General features: G+C 39.9%; 1 protein-coding gene across 2 annotated transcripts; it reads left to right on the plus strand.

Moving 5' to 3' along the window:
* The first annotated feature begins 1,465 nt into the window (after positions 1–1,465).
* Positions 1,466–15,663, plus strand: ptpn11a (protein tyrosine phosphatase non-receptor type 11a). Of its 2 annotated transcripts, none has more exons than XM_035668163.1 (16): positions 1,466–1,768; positions 3,160–3,282; positions 5,646–5,840; positions 7,301–7,493; positions 9,155–9,274; positions 9,363–9,476; positions 9,611–9,707; positions 10,469–10,566; positions 10,768–10,926; positions 11,650–11,781; positions 12,763–12,917; positions 13,022–13,089; positions 13,701–13,852; positions 13,945–14,063; positions 14,189–14,294; positions 14,917–15,663. In XM_035668163.1, exons 1-15 carry the CDS (start codon positions 1,755–1,757, stop codon positions 14,256–14,258), a joined length of 1,809 nt encoding a protein of 602 aa, XP_035524056.1. In that variant the 5' UTR covers positions 1,466–1,754; the 3' UTR covers positions 14,259–14,294; positions 14,917–15,663. The 2 variants fall into 2 exon arrangements, with proteins under 2 accessions (XP_035524056.1, XP_035524057.1); XM_035668164.1 differs by having other exon boundaries at positions 10,469–10,548.
* The last annotated feature ends 250 nt before the right edge of the window (positions 15,664–15,913 follow it).

Consider the following 15,913-nt stretch of genomic DNA (forward strand, 5'->3'; position numbering starts at 1 on the left):
GCAGCTGTCAGGCAGCGACACACAGGTACAGCAGTGAAAGTGCCACAGCAGCACGTCACAAAACAAATCTTCTCATCTGTTAATGCATTTATAGTGTTTCCTATGTATCTTGCTTTAGACTGTTGCTTTAGATTGTTTCAGTTTATTATGAAAACTGAGATTCACTAAGTTTCATGTATGCCTGTCACAATAATTACATTACTGGCGTAGGGTGAGCAGTTTAAACAATCCGTTACACCCTAACAGACTGTAGTTAAAGACTTTATGACTTGTGCTGTGGGATTAAGTCAGAAATAGGTCATTTTAATAGGTGTTTTATTTCCTGGTTTAATGATTCATTCTGATACCAAATCGTTTCGACAGAAAAGCAAATATCCTATAAAATTTAACAAAGCAATAAAATTCAGTTTAAGTACTTTTTCCGGCTTATCTCCTCCTCCGGCCGACTTTTACCAAATACTTTGTGCACAAATGTAAATGTCTGAAAACCGCTCCTGGTTTCACCACATTCTTTACAGAGAGTTGTCGCTTTACTTTATTCATTGAAATGGATTAGCTTTAGGAAAACCCTCTCTCTCTTTGAGTCTTTGTCAGTTTGTTTGGACCACAAACTGATTAAATGTATTTACTTATTTTTATTACTTCCTGGTATGATCTTTTTCTTCTTGTATCTGGATATCTGGGAAGTTATAATGCTTGTTAAACTCATGTTTTGCAATAAAAAAAAACCCACAACTGTTTGTGTTGATGCGATGGTTTGATCATGTGACATGCGCGGTGGACTCCGGAATGTTTCGCTTTGACGCTTGCGGCAGCAGCGGCGGCAGCGGCAGCGGCGCGGCAGCAGCGGTGGGGGAACCTTCAAAGCGTCTTCAAAGAGCCCCAGACAAAAGATTAAATATATGTTTTTTACCTTTTTTAAATTTATTTGGTTTTATTTATTTATTTTTCATATTTTATTGTTGTCTTATATTTATGTTTTTTTTCGTTTTGTACTTGTACTTATAAATTGTTATCTGGATTTTACTTTTCTTGGAAGATATAATGCTTGTTGTTGTTTGTAAATTCTTGTTTTGCAATAAAGACAAACAAAAAAAAAACAAAAAAAAACACAACTTTTAGTGTTGGTGTGATCATGTGACCTGCGCGGTGGACTCCGGAATGTTTCGCTTTGACGCTTTCGCGCGAACTCCAGCGGCGGCAGCGGCAGCAGCGGCGACGCGGCAGCGGCGGATCCTTCGACGAGCCTCTACGAACTCTCCGGCGACCTTTCCGCGCCGCTTACCGCGTGTGCCGCCGCCGCTGTACTCATAAAACAAGCTGTCAACAGAGCATGCGCGGAGTGAAAGTGATAGGACTCTTTAATTTGTGTCACAGTGTTCGCCGGAGCCCGAGCGCAGTGGCTTCATTGAACGCGGCGGCGAAGCGGCGGCGAAGAACGGCCGCACAGGGTGTACAAATCCGCGCACCCCGCTCTATTTTGTCGCATGTTTGGTGACGTCCAATAATCGCCTGGCTCTGAAGTCTTCGGGGCCGAGGCCTGCAGACTTTTTGTTTTTTTGGGGTAAACGCTCCCGCTCCGGAAAAACCGAGCCTCGATGTCCGGATTTCGGTGCCCGAACTGAGCGGCGGTGAGCCGATGAAGCACTTTAATCTGTGATCGAAGCAGAAAACGGTCGGAAAAGCGTTGGCCAGCTAATTGTAGCTACTGCTAACTGCCAGCGAGGAAGTGAGGGACGAGGAGGAAAAAAAAAATGACATCTCGGAGGTAAGAAAAGAGGAGGTGGAGGAGGAGGAGGGGAGCTGTCTGGAAAACAATGTCTGCTGATTGTGTTAGAGGAGCTCGGTTAACTTCAACCAGCTGGTGTGTCCGTAAACAAGCTGCGAGTGAGCAGAGGTTTCTGGAACAACAACAACAACAACAACTGATGTTCGTTTAGTTAACGCACACCCGGCAACTTAACGCCCACAACCCGGTGTGAAGATGTTTTAGTAAACCCCGTTAACGGCTGCAGGGTGTGCAGAGGGGCTGACAGCAGTGGGTAAACAAAGCACAAACAAAAACAAGCAGGTAAACAAGAGTTTTAGAAGTTAAGAGAACCAGAAAAGTGCCTTGAAATCAGTCAGTCACACTTTGTTTGTTTGGCAGCTTTCGTGCAGTTTAAGTTTAAGTGTGTTTCAGTTTGAATGAGGTTGGTTTAAAGATCAGAATCAGGTTTATTGCTTTATCAATTAAATAGAGCTGCACGAAATGGTACAAAAACATCATGTTGTTGTTATTTGTGACAGATTTTGTGATTAATTTGTGCATCGCTTATTAAATAAACTCAAATCATGATGACGTTTTTATAAAGTCTGGAGACTTGTAGACCAGAGCTCCTCTGCAGCACTACAGTACTTCATCATAATGCTAATTGTGCAGCTCTACAATTAAACTAAAACTGTAGAGGCAATAAAAGGAAGAGTACAAATATAAAAAGAGAGAGATAATATGTACAATGTGGTTGGATACTGAGATAAATGAGTGAAGAGCTGTGCAGGAGTGTGCAAATAATTGACCGGGAGAAAGTGCAAAGATGAAAAAAATAGAATATAATGATAAAAATGACAATAAAATACAATATGATTGATTTTTACAGAACAAACTTTACTTGTACCCTGAGAAACATAATTATAGTAAAAATGAACGAGCATTTATAGACGTCATTTTGCTATATACCAAAACATTTATTGCACTGTTGTGGAAAAAGATTCAGACCAAACTCGGTGGATAAGACAGATGTTATCAAGCCTTTCATTAAAAACAATAAAGTGCATATCAAAGGATAAACAGCAGGTATTTTAGAAGGTTTCCCTTCATTAATTACATTAAAGATTTAGATTTAATAGACAGTAAAGTGCATGATTAATCTGTCGACGGTGCAGTTTCTATACGCCTTCTAAATATTTGTTTTATTTTGATTATATGAACGTAAAAGGCTGTATTTCAAGTTGTTAAACGCACAAAAATAAGAATAATAGTGCCGTTATGGTGCAGTTGTAGTTTTGCACACTGGTTTTCAGCGGTGGAAAGTAAATAAATTACACTTTATAGTAAAACGGGAGCTATTTTGGACGCATTCCACACCGAGGCCAATCATTGTTTGACTCCTCTTTCAGGTGGTTTCACCCCAACATCACTGGTGTGGAGGCTGAAAACCTCCTGCTGACCCGAGGAGTGGATGGGAGCTTTTTAGCCCGGCCCAGTAAGAGTAATCCAGGAGACTTCACCCTCTCAGTACGGTGAGTGATGGCACCCATGAGCCTACAATGCAACACGCACAACAGGATACTGTATGATGCTGGCAACTATTTTAAGCCTCCAAATAAACTCTCTGCTCTCTGCTACTGTATGTGAAATGAAAGAACCACCGTTTGAGTCTTTTGTTGTTTTCTTTTTACATAGTTTTCTCTTATTTTTAAAAGTATTCTTGTTGCCTCCACTTCTGCAGGTGCACATGTGTGAAAGGTTTTGATTAGAGGCTGTTATTCTGTGGTTTTTATTGGTAGAAAGAGTCACATTTGAGTTCATTTAATAGTCTTTCTGAATTGGGCTTTATATGTTTTAGATAGAATAGCAATCAACGAGTAGAAATTCTAACATTTAAAGGGTTTTAGATAGGATTCATGATCCAAATGTACCACAAACAAACACTGCTCAGCTCTAAACTAACACATAGTTTGCAACTAGCTGGTGAAGATAGAGAGCCAGATATTTCACTCAGGAGTTGGTGAAGATGAGAATAAATAAATGTTGGACACAAACACGACTCCGAATGAGTGATAATGTTTGCTCGTACATTTGGGGTGAGAACTTTATGAGCTGATATGAGGTGTTTTCAGCTTGTTCGTCTGTCTCCGAGGGGCCTGAAAAATCAATGAATGCAGCTTTAACTGTGCTGTAATATTCACACTATTAATTAATGCTGCAACAATAACAATAAAACACACTTCTGCTAAAGCACGAGCTGTGTCGAGTGATGGTGGGAAACCAGCTTTATCCAAAGAAAGGAAGACCAACTTTTACTAATAAGAAAAAAGTTTGTGGTTTTATCTCAGAGCCTGTCGAGTCATAAATTTTTAAGATGAAGTATCATTAACTCCGTTTCGCTGATGTTATTTTTGTAACAGTCTCATACTTCAGCTGTACAGTCTCTCATCTCACACCATATTTACTTCCTATGGAAACAAAACAAGTCATGCTCCTCTTGTGGAAACGGAGACATTTCCACAGGGAGACCGGTCCCTGCTGGTTCAAACCGGCACACGTCTGTCTCTCTTTCTGTGCACATTCTGCCAGACTTAACCATAAGTCATTCAAAAGTTTCATGCTACCGAGCTTCAGATCTGCCACAAGTTCTCCTTTTCTGTTTTCCAATATAATGGTGGTCACCTACGATGACTCAACACAGTTCATGCTGTCTATCTGGTTTGTGTCACCAAAAAGAAAATGTGTTTTCCTTTAAGCCAGCGTCTCAGTGTCATCGCTCTGCCTTCTCACAGTTGTTGTTTTTTTTGTGTGTCTCTCACCTCTTGCAAATAACAGATGGTAACCATGTTGTTCGCGGTGCATGTGACTTTGTGTCTACTTATAACTTTGCTTATTTTAATCACAATACATGAACTCTGCATCAGAACAAACACACAATAATGATGCAATTACGGCTGCAACTAAGGATTGTCTTTCAGTTTCAGTTAATCTTCTGATTATTTTCTTGATTAATTGATTAATTGCTGATCTGTAATATGTCATTTAGAGCTGCAACGATTAGACAAGTAATTGGTTAGTCGAGTGGCAGAAACATTAGCTATTTTTCATGTAAAAATGGCAGAAAATGCTGTTTTTCTCTCCTCTGTTTTATCTCATATTAACAATCAACTCCAGACATGTTTAGTTTCCACATTAAAATCCTTTAAAAGACTCTAACTCCAGAATCTATCACATCCATCCATCACATCTCCTCCTTCACTGTAAAGTCCATTCTCAGTGTCTGTGGCTTCAAGTTTCTACATCACACTTGTAGAAGTTGCATACTGGAACATTTTATAGAAGAAACAATTAATCACTGAATCTAGAAAATATAAATAACGGTTGCAGTAATTTCATTTAACTTGTTTTGTTCAACTCAACAGTCCAGAACCCAAAGATATTCAGTTTCCTCACATTTGAGAAGTTGAAGATATGTAAATGTTTTGGGCATTTTTGCTTGAAAAATGACAATTTAATTATTAAATTAGTTGCAGATAATCTCGATCAACTAATCTATTCACCAACTAATTGTTTAATCTCTAGATGGAACTATAAAGCATCAGATTGGACCAGCTCACACAGATATTTTAGTCATTTTCTGTCAAAATATGGACACATTATGAGTCTGCAGCACCGATGTGTCTTTGAGAGTTTCATCCATTTAACTAAATACACATGAAACACCAACGGCTAATCCGGTGCTACGCTGACTGCTTATGTGAGATTAGTTGAGAAGATACTATTAATTTAAAGGCACATAATCTTCCTTTTGGTTCGTTTCCCTGCTGCTGATGTTCTTTCTCCCTGATGGCAACATTTCTCTAAATGTTTGTGCTTTTCTTTTTTCCCCCTGCAGGCGAAATGGAGCCGTCACCCATATTAAGATCCAGAACACAGGAGACTACTATGACCTTTATGGAGGGGAGAAGTTTGCCACTCTGGCAGAGCTGGTGCAGTATTACATGGAGCATCATGGGCAGCTGAAAGAGAAAAACGGAGATGTTATTGAGCTCAAGTATCCACTCAACTGTGCGGACCCCACCTCAGAGAGGTTAGTGGTGATGTTGTGTTTTGGTGCTTGAATTTCCATATTTTCTGAGTGCTTTAATATAACGTGGATTGCAGATTTTTGAAGGAGAGAAGTTGCTATCAGACAAATTGAGTAACCAGTGTTTAGGATCCTTCTGTTGAAGGCAAAAAAAAGTTTCCCAACCTAAAATGCTACATATCATCAACCAGACTTATTGTGAAAATGTACTTTTTCTTCCTGAAAAAGAGGAACTGAATGTGTAGTGGTTATCGACCCAAACCATGTTCCCATAACATTTATCCACATTTAATTTTCTCCGGATAGAACATGTACAAATTTGACTGCCAGCTGCTCCGAAAAATAATATGCATGAGTAAAGAAACCTCCACTAAAGTCAGAAGAAGTTATTCCATTTTTGTGATATATATAAAATTAGGTTTATTCATCTTCAGGGAAACTTGGAATAAAACACAAGCTATAAAATCATCAGTTTTTAAATGAAAAATTCATGATGAAAGAAGAAAACTGATCAAACAGAAGAAATACAGGAAATAAAAGACAATTCAAAGAAACGTTACATTCAAGTAAAACCAGGAATCAGCAAAAACCACATATTAAATGAGTGAGGAAATTGATGTATTGACGTGTGATGCGTCAGGAAGTATTACAGTAGTTCACTTCGGGGAAATTAATCAGATCAGCATATCTGGAATTTAAAAAAAGAGAAAAGTAGAGACAAGCAGAGAAAGAGAAACACTGTGTCCTCTACAGTATCTCAAACACATTGATTGTGTATTGATAAAGTTTTCTGCTATTCGTGCTGTAAAAAGTGATTATCAATCATCAGAGTGGTTGCCGATCAAGTTTCTGTTCATTGACTAATCGATTGTTAGACTGATTGTTTCAGCTCATCCTCCATAAAGGACTGTTGTTGCTTTGTTGTTAGCTGTCATGCTACAATAAAAGGATTTTGTGCTTTTAGCTGGAGTTTTGTGCTGCAGCTGCTACCCGAGGATTAGACGTATCTGGGGTTTTAGTATTAAAGCGTGAAAACAAAACAACTTTTAATATTACCTCGGCAGGCTCTCACCATCAGACAGCGACGAGGATGATGCAACTCACAGTAAAACTTTCTTGCAGCTACATTTTGGTGTTAAAACCAGCTGCAGACAGAGGACCGATGAGTTCTTCTCTGAGGAATTCACATGCAGAATTAAAGTCAGATTTTATAGTTATACTCCAAAGCGAAATCAAAGCATTTTACAATAATCTCAAACAATAAACAAGCAGTTGCTTTGGGGTTAATATAATGTCATTAACCATGCTTGTAAACAATGAACATCCTCCCCGACTACATGTAAACAGAGAGCGATGCCATTAAAGTTCATCCCACTCTCCACTGGAAGCCAGTGTTTCATTATGTGAAGTACTCTTAAGTGAGTCCGGTCCTAACAAACAGCATTTCACCATCTCTTTGCCAGATGGTTCCACGGGCACTTGTCGGGCAGGGAGGCGGAGAAGCTGCTGACGGAGAAAGGCAAGAACGGCAGCTTCCTGGTGAGGGAGAGCCAGAGCCACCCGGGGGATTTCGTTCTGTCCGTCCGTACAGGAGATGACAAGACGGACAGCAGTGACAGCAAACCCAAAGTCACTCACGTCATGATCCGCTGCCAGGTGAACACGGCCCTCATTACACACATCCTCTCATCAGAATATATATAGAAGTAGAGTGTTACTGGTAAACGTGGTGTGTGTGTGTGTGTGTGTGTGTGTGTGTCTGTGTAGGTTTAAAAAATATGCTGTTTCTTTAGTTCATTACTGGACTGATTTCTTTATGTATTTAATTTAGGTCTTTTTATGTAACAGCAAGAAAACATATAACGACACAAACAGAGGGGCAACAGACAATATATAGATGTAAAGGGTCTAACCCTTCAGGAATCTTAATGAGGCACTGGTTCCTATATAATCGGTACTGAACCAAATCACAATACAGATGTAGGTGCCTTGTTTCAGTACCAGAGCTATCTATTAAGATATTTGCTCTCTGATGCGGTTGTTGCAGCAACAGAGGCATCATGGCTGAACACTCTCTACATGGCTCTGGCAGCAGGTAGCCTACTGTTAGCACATCACAAGCATATCATTGTTGTTGACAACAGCCCATGTTTGTCTGTTCCTCTGCGATATGAAGCTTAGGAATGTCAGGCCTCAACTGCAGCAGGTTGAGCGTTATTCAGTCTGGCTGTTGTACATTCCCCATTTTCTATGTTCAGTAGATCATTTATCCAGACTGATTGCACACAGATATCAGGTGTAATCCGGGGAATTTTAAGATTGTTTTTCTTGGCGAGTGTGCACATGATAAAGAGGACAAGAGGAGACACACAGTGTAGTGATTCCACTTAAAGTTTAACTAAACCTGAGCTGGTGCTTCTCATAACCTGAACCTCTAAGAACCTGTAAGGCTTTGGTTCAAGGTTCTTCTTTGTGCTTCCGCTGCGTTTTACAAACTGAAAAGGTGTATTTTTCACACACTATTTGGTAGACGAGTGCAGTTGTGGGACAGACAAGTGCAGCTATTATTGATTTTCTTTCATGTTTACATGATGAATGTCAGTATGATTAAAGTAATGGCAGGGAGGAGGAGGTGGACAGACTGGCACCAGACCAGCTGTGTCTCTGAAGACAGGTGGCTGCCCCGAAGGAGGTGTTAGCAGCTGGCGGTCCCGCTCGCTCTCTCTCCGTTCTGAACCGTCAAACCAGCCCTCTGCTTGATTCTCTTCTGAACCACAAGACGAGGAAAGAAACCGGAAAAATCTGTTTTTTAACGTTTGTTTTTTAGGGAAAAAACGAAATAAAACTCCTGGGAATAAAGAATTAAAAATAGTAGCGTACTTCCCAACTCTGTGCAAACAATCTACAGTTTACAGGGACAGATTTCTATTTAAGAGGATTAAGTATCACCTCCTGAGCCTAAAGGCCTGAATTTAGTTCCAGGAAGTCGTCCCCAACGCGGAGTACAGTGGAAACAAAAGCAGAACCTGTGGTAGTGGCTTCACTGTAAGTCACAGGTCATTACGTTCCCATAACAGAAGAGACCTGCAAGCACATTTAAAAATGTATAAAATTCACATTGTTATAAGTAGATGTATTGTAAGTATTCGTGGATTTGCTGTTACCAGGCTGCTACAGTGGCTGTAATGTAAACACGTCGTCTGGTTTCCTGTGAACCCGGTTTCTCCGTCACCTGGTTTCTTGTGTAAGAGTTGTGATTGTCTCTCGACATTGAGTCTGGTCTGTCGTACTAAATGTAGCTCTGGCTTCTTCTTTAGCATGACCTGAAGTACGACGTGGGTGGAGGGGAGAAGTTTGACTCCCTCACTGACTTGGTAGAGCACTACAAAAAGAACCCCATGGTGGAGACTCTGGGCACCGTGCTCCAGCTCAAACAGGTACCCTCCTATGTCTGCCCACAAATATTCACTTTTACCGTCAGGCAGCGTTTCCTAATTGTAATTTCTGTGCTTTTCTCCTCCCCAGCCCCTGAACACTACTCGTATTAACGCTGCAGAGATTGAAAGTCGCGTTCGGGAGCTGAGCAAACTAGCGGAAGCCACAGACAAGGTCAAACAGGGCTTCTGGGAAGAATTTGAGGTGAGTGGTTCTGTTGTTGTTGTCCCAGTGTGTGTTTTTTTTTGTGTGTGTGAATTCTTTACCATGCATTGTTGGTTGGAAATAGCATGTTTAGATTTGACTCTCTCTTTTTGTTTTCGTTTTCCTCCATCCAGACTTTGCAGCAACAAGAGTGCAAGCTGCTCTACAGCCGCAAAGAAGGCCAGAGAGCAGAGAACAAAAACAAGAACAGATACAAGAACATTCTGCCTTGTAAGAAACCCTGACTGCTCTTTTAACACATTAAAGGTCCAGTGTGTAACATTGAGGAGGCTCTATTGGCAGTAATAGAGTAAAATATTCACTGGTATGTTTTCATTGGTGTATAATCACTACAGCTACACCGCTAGATGCCACTAAATCCTACACACTCGTCCTTTAAGTAATATTTAGTACAGTATTAGTATACAGAAGTATGGCAGGATTAAGTGTCTTGTGTCAAATCTTATTTCCTACATGCAGCAGAAATAGCCAATAAATAACACGGAGACTTTAAACTACACAAACATGTAAAGAAATAGTTTTGGAAATAAGCTGGATCACTTTCTGGTGGAGATTTAGATGAGAAGATCGATCCACTCCCATATCTGTATTTTTAAATGCAAGCCTAAAACTAGCAGCCAGTTACCTTAGCTTAGCACAAAGACGTCTTTTTGTACGGATTAAACAAAGTAGAGCTGTTGATAATTAAGCTTTAGAGATGCTGCTGGGCTGATTTAGTTATTGTTGGACCGGTTCTCTCTGTTTTCAGTCTTTGTGCTAATCTAGGCTAACCGGCTCCTGGCTAGAACATTATATGTAATGGTAATGGTGAGAATGGTATCAAAGTTTTACTATAAACACATCTCTTTAAAAAAGCAAGTAAAATTATTTCTCCAAATAGCCAAACTTTTGCTGGGTTTAAATCTAAGTTATCAAGCTTCACATGAGGGGATTTTAAATAGACGACTAACTGTTTTTGTTTCCGTTTCCAGTCGACCACACTCGTGTGGTGCTGAATGACAGGGACCCTAATGAGCCAGGCTCTGACTACATCAACGCCAATATCATCATGGTAGTATCTGCTGTCATGGTAAACTCACTTCATCCTCAGGGACACACAAACACACACACACACACACACACACACTCACACATAATTTATTCTGTACTTGATCATATGTATAAGATGTTGTACTGGTCATTCTGTGCTCTTGTTTTGACTCATGGTGCTGTAGTTCTGCTCATTTTGAGTATTCACCCCGACCTGTGATGTGTGTCTGTGTGTGTGCAGCCGGAGCTGGACTCTAAGTGTAACAGTACCAAGGTGAAGAAGAGCTACATCGCCACTCAGGGCTGTCTGCAGAACACCATCAGTGACTTCTGGAGGATGGTGTTTCAGGAGAACTCTCGAGTCATTGTTATGACCACCAAAGAGGTGGAGAGAGGAAAGGTGAGCAAAAGTCCAGTCCACTCTGAAACCATTCAGACTGTTTTTAAAACATTTTTGTGGTTTTGTGGTAGAACTTTTCTTATTCCTGAAGTTAAATAGCAAAGCGCAGACTGTGGGACATTGTTGCACCAATATATTTTCAATGCAGGTACAATTAATTAATAAAATCAGGGTTTGATTTGACTCATAAGTGAGATGATATGATTGTGTTCTTTGGTCTGTATAATGTAAGAAAAAAATACCCATCACAGTCTTTCAGAGCCAAGGCGTGTCTTCAAATTTCTTGTTTAAAAGCTAAAGATAATGAGTTTATAATCATAGAAGACAAAGAAAACCAGGAAATAATCACATTACAGAAGCTGGAAAGAAGAAGAACTTTAGGCATTTTTGCTTTCAAATCAAAAGTATTTCTCTTTAACATTATATATTAATATACATTATACATTAATATTGATGATTATGACTTACTAGCTAACAGTTACAGTTATTATATTGAATTTAACACTCAAACACTCATCAGGACTGTGAAGGTGTGGTTTGACCATATTTGATTGACCTTTGGACACCTGGCTGAGAGAGAACAAGGACAGAAACATTAAGACAGAAATATAAAGTGAAATAACTAAAACTGTCCTAACTCGGACAAACTAAACTAGATTGATTTTCTTCATCTGATACTTTATAGCGTTGACTTATATAGTGAGTGTTATTGTGTCTCTGCAGAGTAAGTGTGTGAAGTACTGGCCGGACATGTCGGCTCTGAAGGAGTACGGAGCGATGCGCGTTCGCAATGTCAGAGAGACGGCTGCACACGACTACATCTTAAGAGAACTCAAACTGTCCAAAGTGGGGCAGGTAAGTTGTGTTTGTGGAGGCTCGTAATGTAACTGTAATATAAATGTTTTAATCAATTTCTTGTTGTTTTAAGAGTTATCTTAGACCATTGGAGGAAATATAATTTTAAATAAGTGGTGTAATTCACATCTGCTTGTCAGTTTGTAGCATGAAACAAAAAGTAAATTCCAGTTCTATAGACAAGAGATGCAGTTTTCATTAGATGGCACTCGTGGGCGTTTGAAGTGTACATTTGAATTAACATTTGAATTAACATAAGATGCATATGGTCCATGATTGCTGCTGCACATGCTCTTCAAAATAGATCTGTTTTTAAATGTTGAATTTTCAAGTGAAGGTTGTCCTGAGTTGTCAATTGACTTTAAACTTTACTGTTTTATACCAACAAAAAAATATACTTTTCATCTGTTAAGGTGACAGACAAAATGCTTGAAAGAATTGAAAAATCATGTATTTTTAAAATGTTTATCAGCATTTCACTGTATTGATTTGAGAAAAATGCAACTTCACAGAATTACATAACAATAAATGTCAATTTAAAATCCGTTCAAAGCATTAAAGGATTAGTCTGCTAATATTCTCTATTTTTCTTGTTGTTACACAGTGTTATACACCGTCCTATTTCCTCAAACACTTACTAGAGCTCCAAATGTGTATTTCTACACAAAATAATCACACACAAATGCAAGTGTTTATTCCTGTTTGAGTGAGCTAAAAACTACAAAACTTATTTAGCCCTTTAAAAAATGAAAATAATATTAAAGACCTGTTTTTGTCGTCAGTAGAAACCAGTGGGTTGTATAGAATGAATAGAAGTTGGAAAGCACTGAGAGACGGATTAACACTGTGTTGCTTTTGGTCCTTTCATTGGATTTATTGACAGTAACAAAAGCCTTATCTCTCAGTAGTCATGTAATTAAACTGAAGCTCTCTGGTTATTCACTGTATGTTCAAAGTTGTTCTTCACTTGCGTGTTTTCAGGGCAACACAGAACGCACAGTTTGGCAGTACCACTTCCGGGCCTGGCCGGACCACGGAGTCCCCACTGACCCAGGAGGTGTACTCGACTTCTTAGAGGAGGTCAACCTGAAACAGGAGAGCATACTGGATGCTGGACCTATAGCGGTACACTGCAGGTACGCACAAGTCAAATTCTTCAGTGAACGAGCCATAAACCCGACAGTAACACCATAAGTGAGCATTAACACGTAACTCAAACACTCTCTCTTATGTTCTTCAGTGCTGGGATCGGACGGACAGGAACGTTTATAGTGATTGACATCCTGATAGATGTGATCAGAGAAAAAGGTGAGTCTGCATGGTGCACACACAGGTCCCATTTAAATCCACATGAGATTTAACACACTTGTTTACATGTAGCCACAATCAGTTGTACAGTCTGCAGGATTCAATGTTTATGGGTTTTTGATTTTGTTTTTGCAAAAGTGGGTCAGACTTGACATTTTGACTTGGCCCTGTACAAATAGTTAGATTTATTTGTGGTTATCAAATAACAACAGAGGTTAAAGTTTTTCAGAAAAGTAACGTACCTTTTGAAAAGCCCCGTTTTATCCTCCTTGTTCTCAAATGTTGCTCATAAACGTTGTCTTTATTACCTCGGGAAAAGACTGGTGACTTGTGCACTTTAGCAGTTTAGTTACAACAATAATAGTTGAGCAGCTACACAAACACGTGGATGAATCGTATCTAGGCTCCCACCGGCTGTCACAGTATCTGTTTTAATAATGAATCGCCCTACCAGATAGCTATCCGATCTGTCCAAGACACATGAAGTGATTTAGTGTAAATTGGATCACACACACGTATCTGAATATCTAGTATCCACCGAGTTTACTTCAAAGGTTATGTTACCAATGCTAAGGATGCTTCAGTGTAAAATATTGTTTTCCTTCTTGCAGGGGTGGACTGCGACATCGACGTGCCAAAGACCATCCAGATGGTTCGTTCTCAGCGCTCTGGGATGGTGCAGACTGAGGCGCAGTACAGATTCATCTATATGGCTGTACAGCACTACATAGAAACCTTGCAGAGACGCATAGAGGAGGAGCAGGTGTGCGCAGCAGACAACGCCTCACGTTCTCATTTCTGCTTTTTTTCCCTCCTCCTCCCATCTTTAACCTTCCTCTGTTTTCTCCTCTGCAGAAAAGTAAGATTAAAGGGCGCGAGTACACCAACATTAAGTACTCTTTGTCTGACCTGACTGGGGGAGAGCAGAGCCCTTTCCCTCCTTGCACTCCTATTCCTACTCCCACCTGCACAGAGTAAGTAGTACCTTTGGGCTGCTGCTGGAGGCTGTTTTACATTTTAAATCACCTTGTTGAGACAGTCCAGGCAGTAGTTTCTCATGAAAGTGTGTGTGTGTGTGTGTGTGTGTGTGTGTTGGCAGGATGAGGGACGACAGCTCCAGAGTGTATGAGAATGTGGGCCTGATGCAACAGCAGAAGAGCTACAGATGAGATTCACCTTTGACCCCAGTGCTCTATCAGTTCCAGGTAAATGAAATAAACAGCTGCACATATAGAAAACAATACTATCAGGGTTCCAGTTAAAATCTGAGCTTTGTGGGGCAAAGTTAGAGGCGGAGTGTAGTAAAAACTTGGCCAGACAGCGGTGATGTCTTTAGAGGACTTTATTCATGTTCTGCCGTATTCTGAACATCAATCTTTCTTCATAAAACACTGTAAGAGCTACAGATTAATTACATAAATTAACTCTTACAATCTTACAAATGTAACTACAAGACACATAAAAGACACACGTGGGCCCCTTAAACAGTTGAGCCTTAACTAAAACACGTATAACCTGAATCATATGCATAAAAAACTAGAAAGTTAGCCGTGACTCTTCTCAGTGAATGAATGTTAGCATGAACGATACCGTTAAATTAAATCACATTTCACTAAACACAGTCATAGAAATCCTACACACTGGTCCTTTTTAAGACAACATGTAAACAAGGAGGAAGTGTTGAGTTGAATAAAGATTATCATCAACAGAAAATTAAAACAGCAGATAACAAAAGTCTCTAATATAAACCTGTATTAAGTAAAGGCCTGGGTCTCTCTGCAGTTACGTATTTAACCACAAGTATTGTCCTTTTTATGTCTCCTTCAGGATCTCGATACCTGACAGTTTTTTCGCCAGCCACACCTTGACGCCTGAGACTTGACCGTAATGACATGGAACAATGGAAAACAAACACACACACAAAAACGTGAGAGAGACCAGACACCAGGGTCCTCCTGATCTCGCTCATCTTACACGAACATTCGCCCTCTAGTTGAATTCTAAACCACTGTGATCATCAGAAGAGCCTTTTGAGAAGCCTAACATGCTACTAAACCCTATTAAACCACAGTTTGGGTTTAGCCTTTGTAAATCTCACCCCAACAAGGGCTGCGAACAGCGAGAACTCTCCTCAGAGGGAAAAACCTAGCTAACCTTTGCTCATCTCTTTTTTTTTTTTTTCTATGTTTTTTTTGTTTTTTCTTTTGTTTCTTATTAACCAAAGGAAGATTATGTAGATTGTTTGTAGGGGGAAGTGAGGAATTTTCTGAAAAGGCGTGTGCCAAAACCACGAATGATTTTATCCACATTTCTCAGCCAATTAAAAGTCTCTATTTTGGCCTGTTGAGGCCTTTAAAGCAGTGGGAGACGAGACCTTATTTGTGGACAAAAGTGGGGCAAAATTTCCAGTGACCATTGTCTAGTTTTCACTGTGTTATATAGAGTAATGTTTTTGAATGAAGAACTATTGGCATTGTAGTGTACTACCATATTTACTGTTGATTTGTAATCCACTAAACATGAATTCCTCTTTTTTTTTTTTTTGTTTTGCACCAGAACCGCCTCGAAAAGAAACTTAACCTTCAGGCTGTTCGGAGTGTGAATCTTTGTTGGGTTTAATATGCTTTTGTTGGGATACACGGTGTCTGTTAGTTAACCATTCCTGAGCTCAAGCCGAATGCCCTTATTGCTGCACTTTTATTTAGCAGCATAACAGTTACAGTGAAGCCTTGATTCACCTGGTGGATTTATAAATAATCTAATCTGGGGGGTTTAGAGAGGAGTTTCTGGGGAGGGGAGGGCGGGAGGGGAGGGAGGGTGAGGC

Source organism: Morone saxatilis, unplaced genomic scaffold, assembly GCF_004916995.1.
Source record: "Morone saxatilis isolate NCDOM2014 unplaced genomic scaffold, NCSU_SB_2.0 Contig21, whole genome shotgun sequence".
Taxonomy (NCBI): Eukaryota; Metazoa; Chordata; class Actinopteri; family Moronidae; genus Morone; species Morone saxatilis.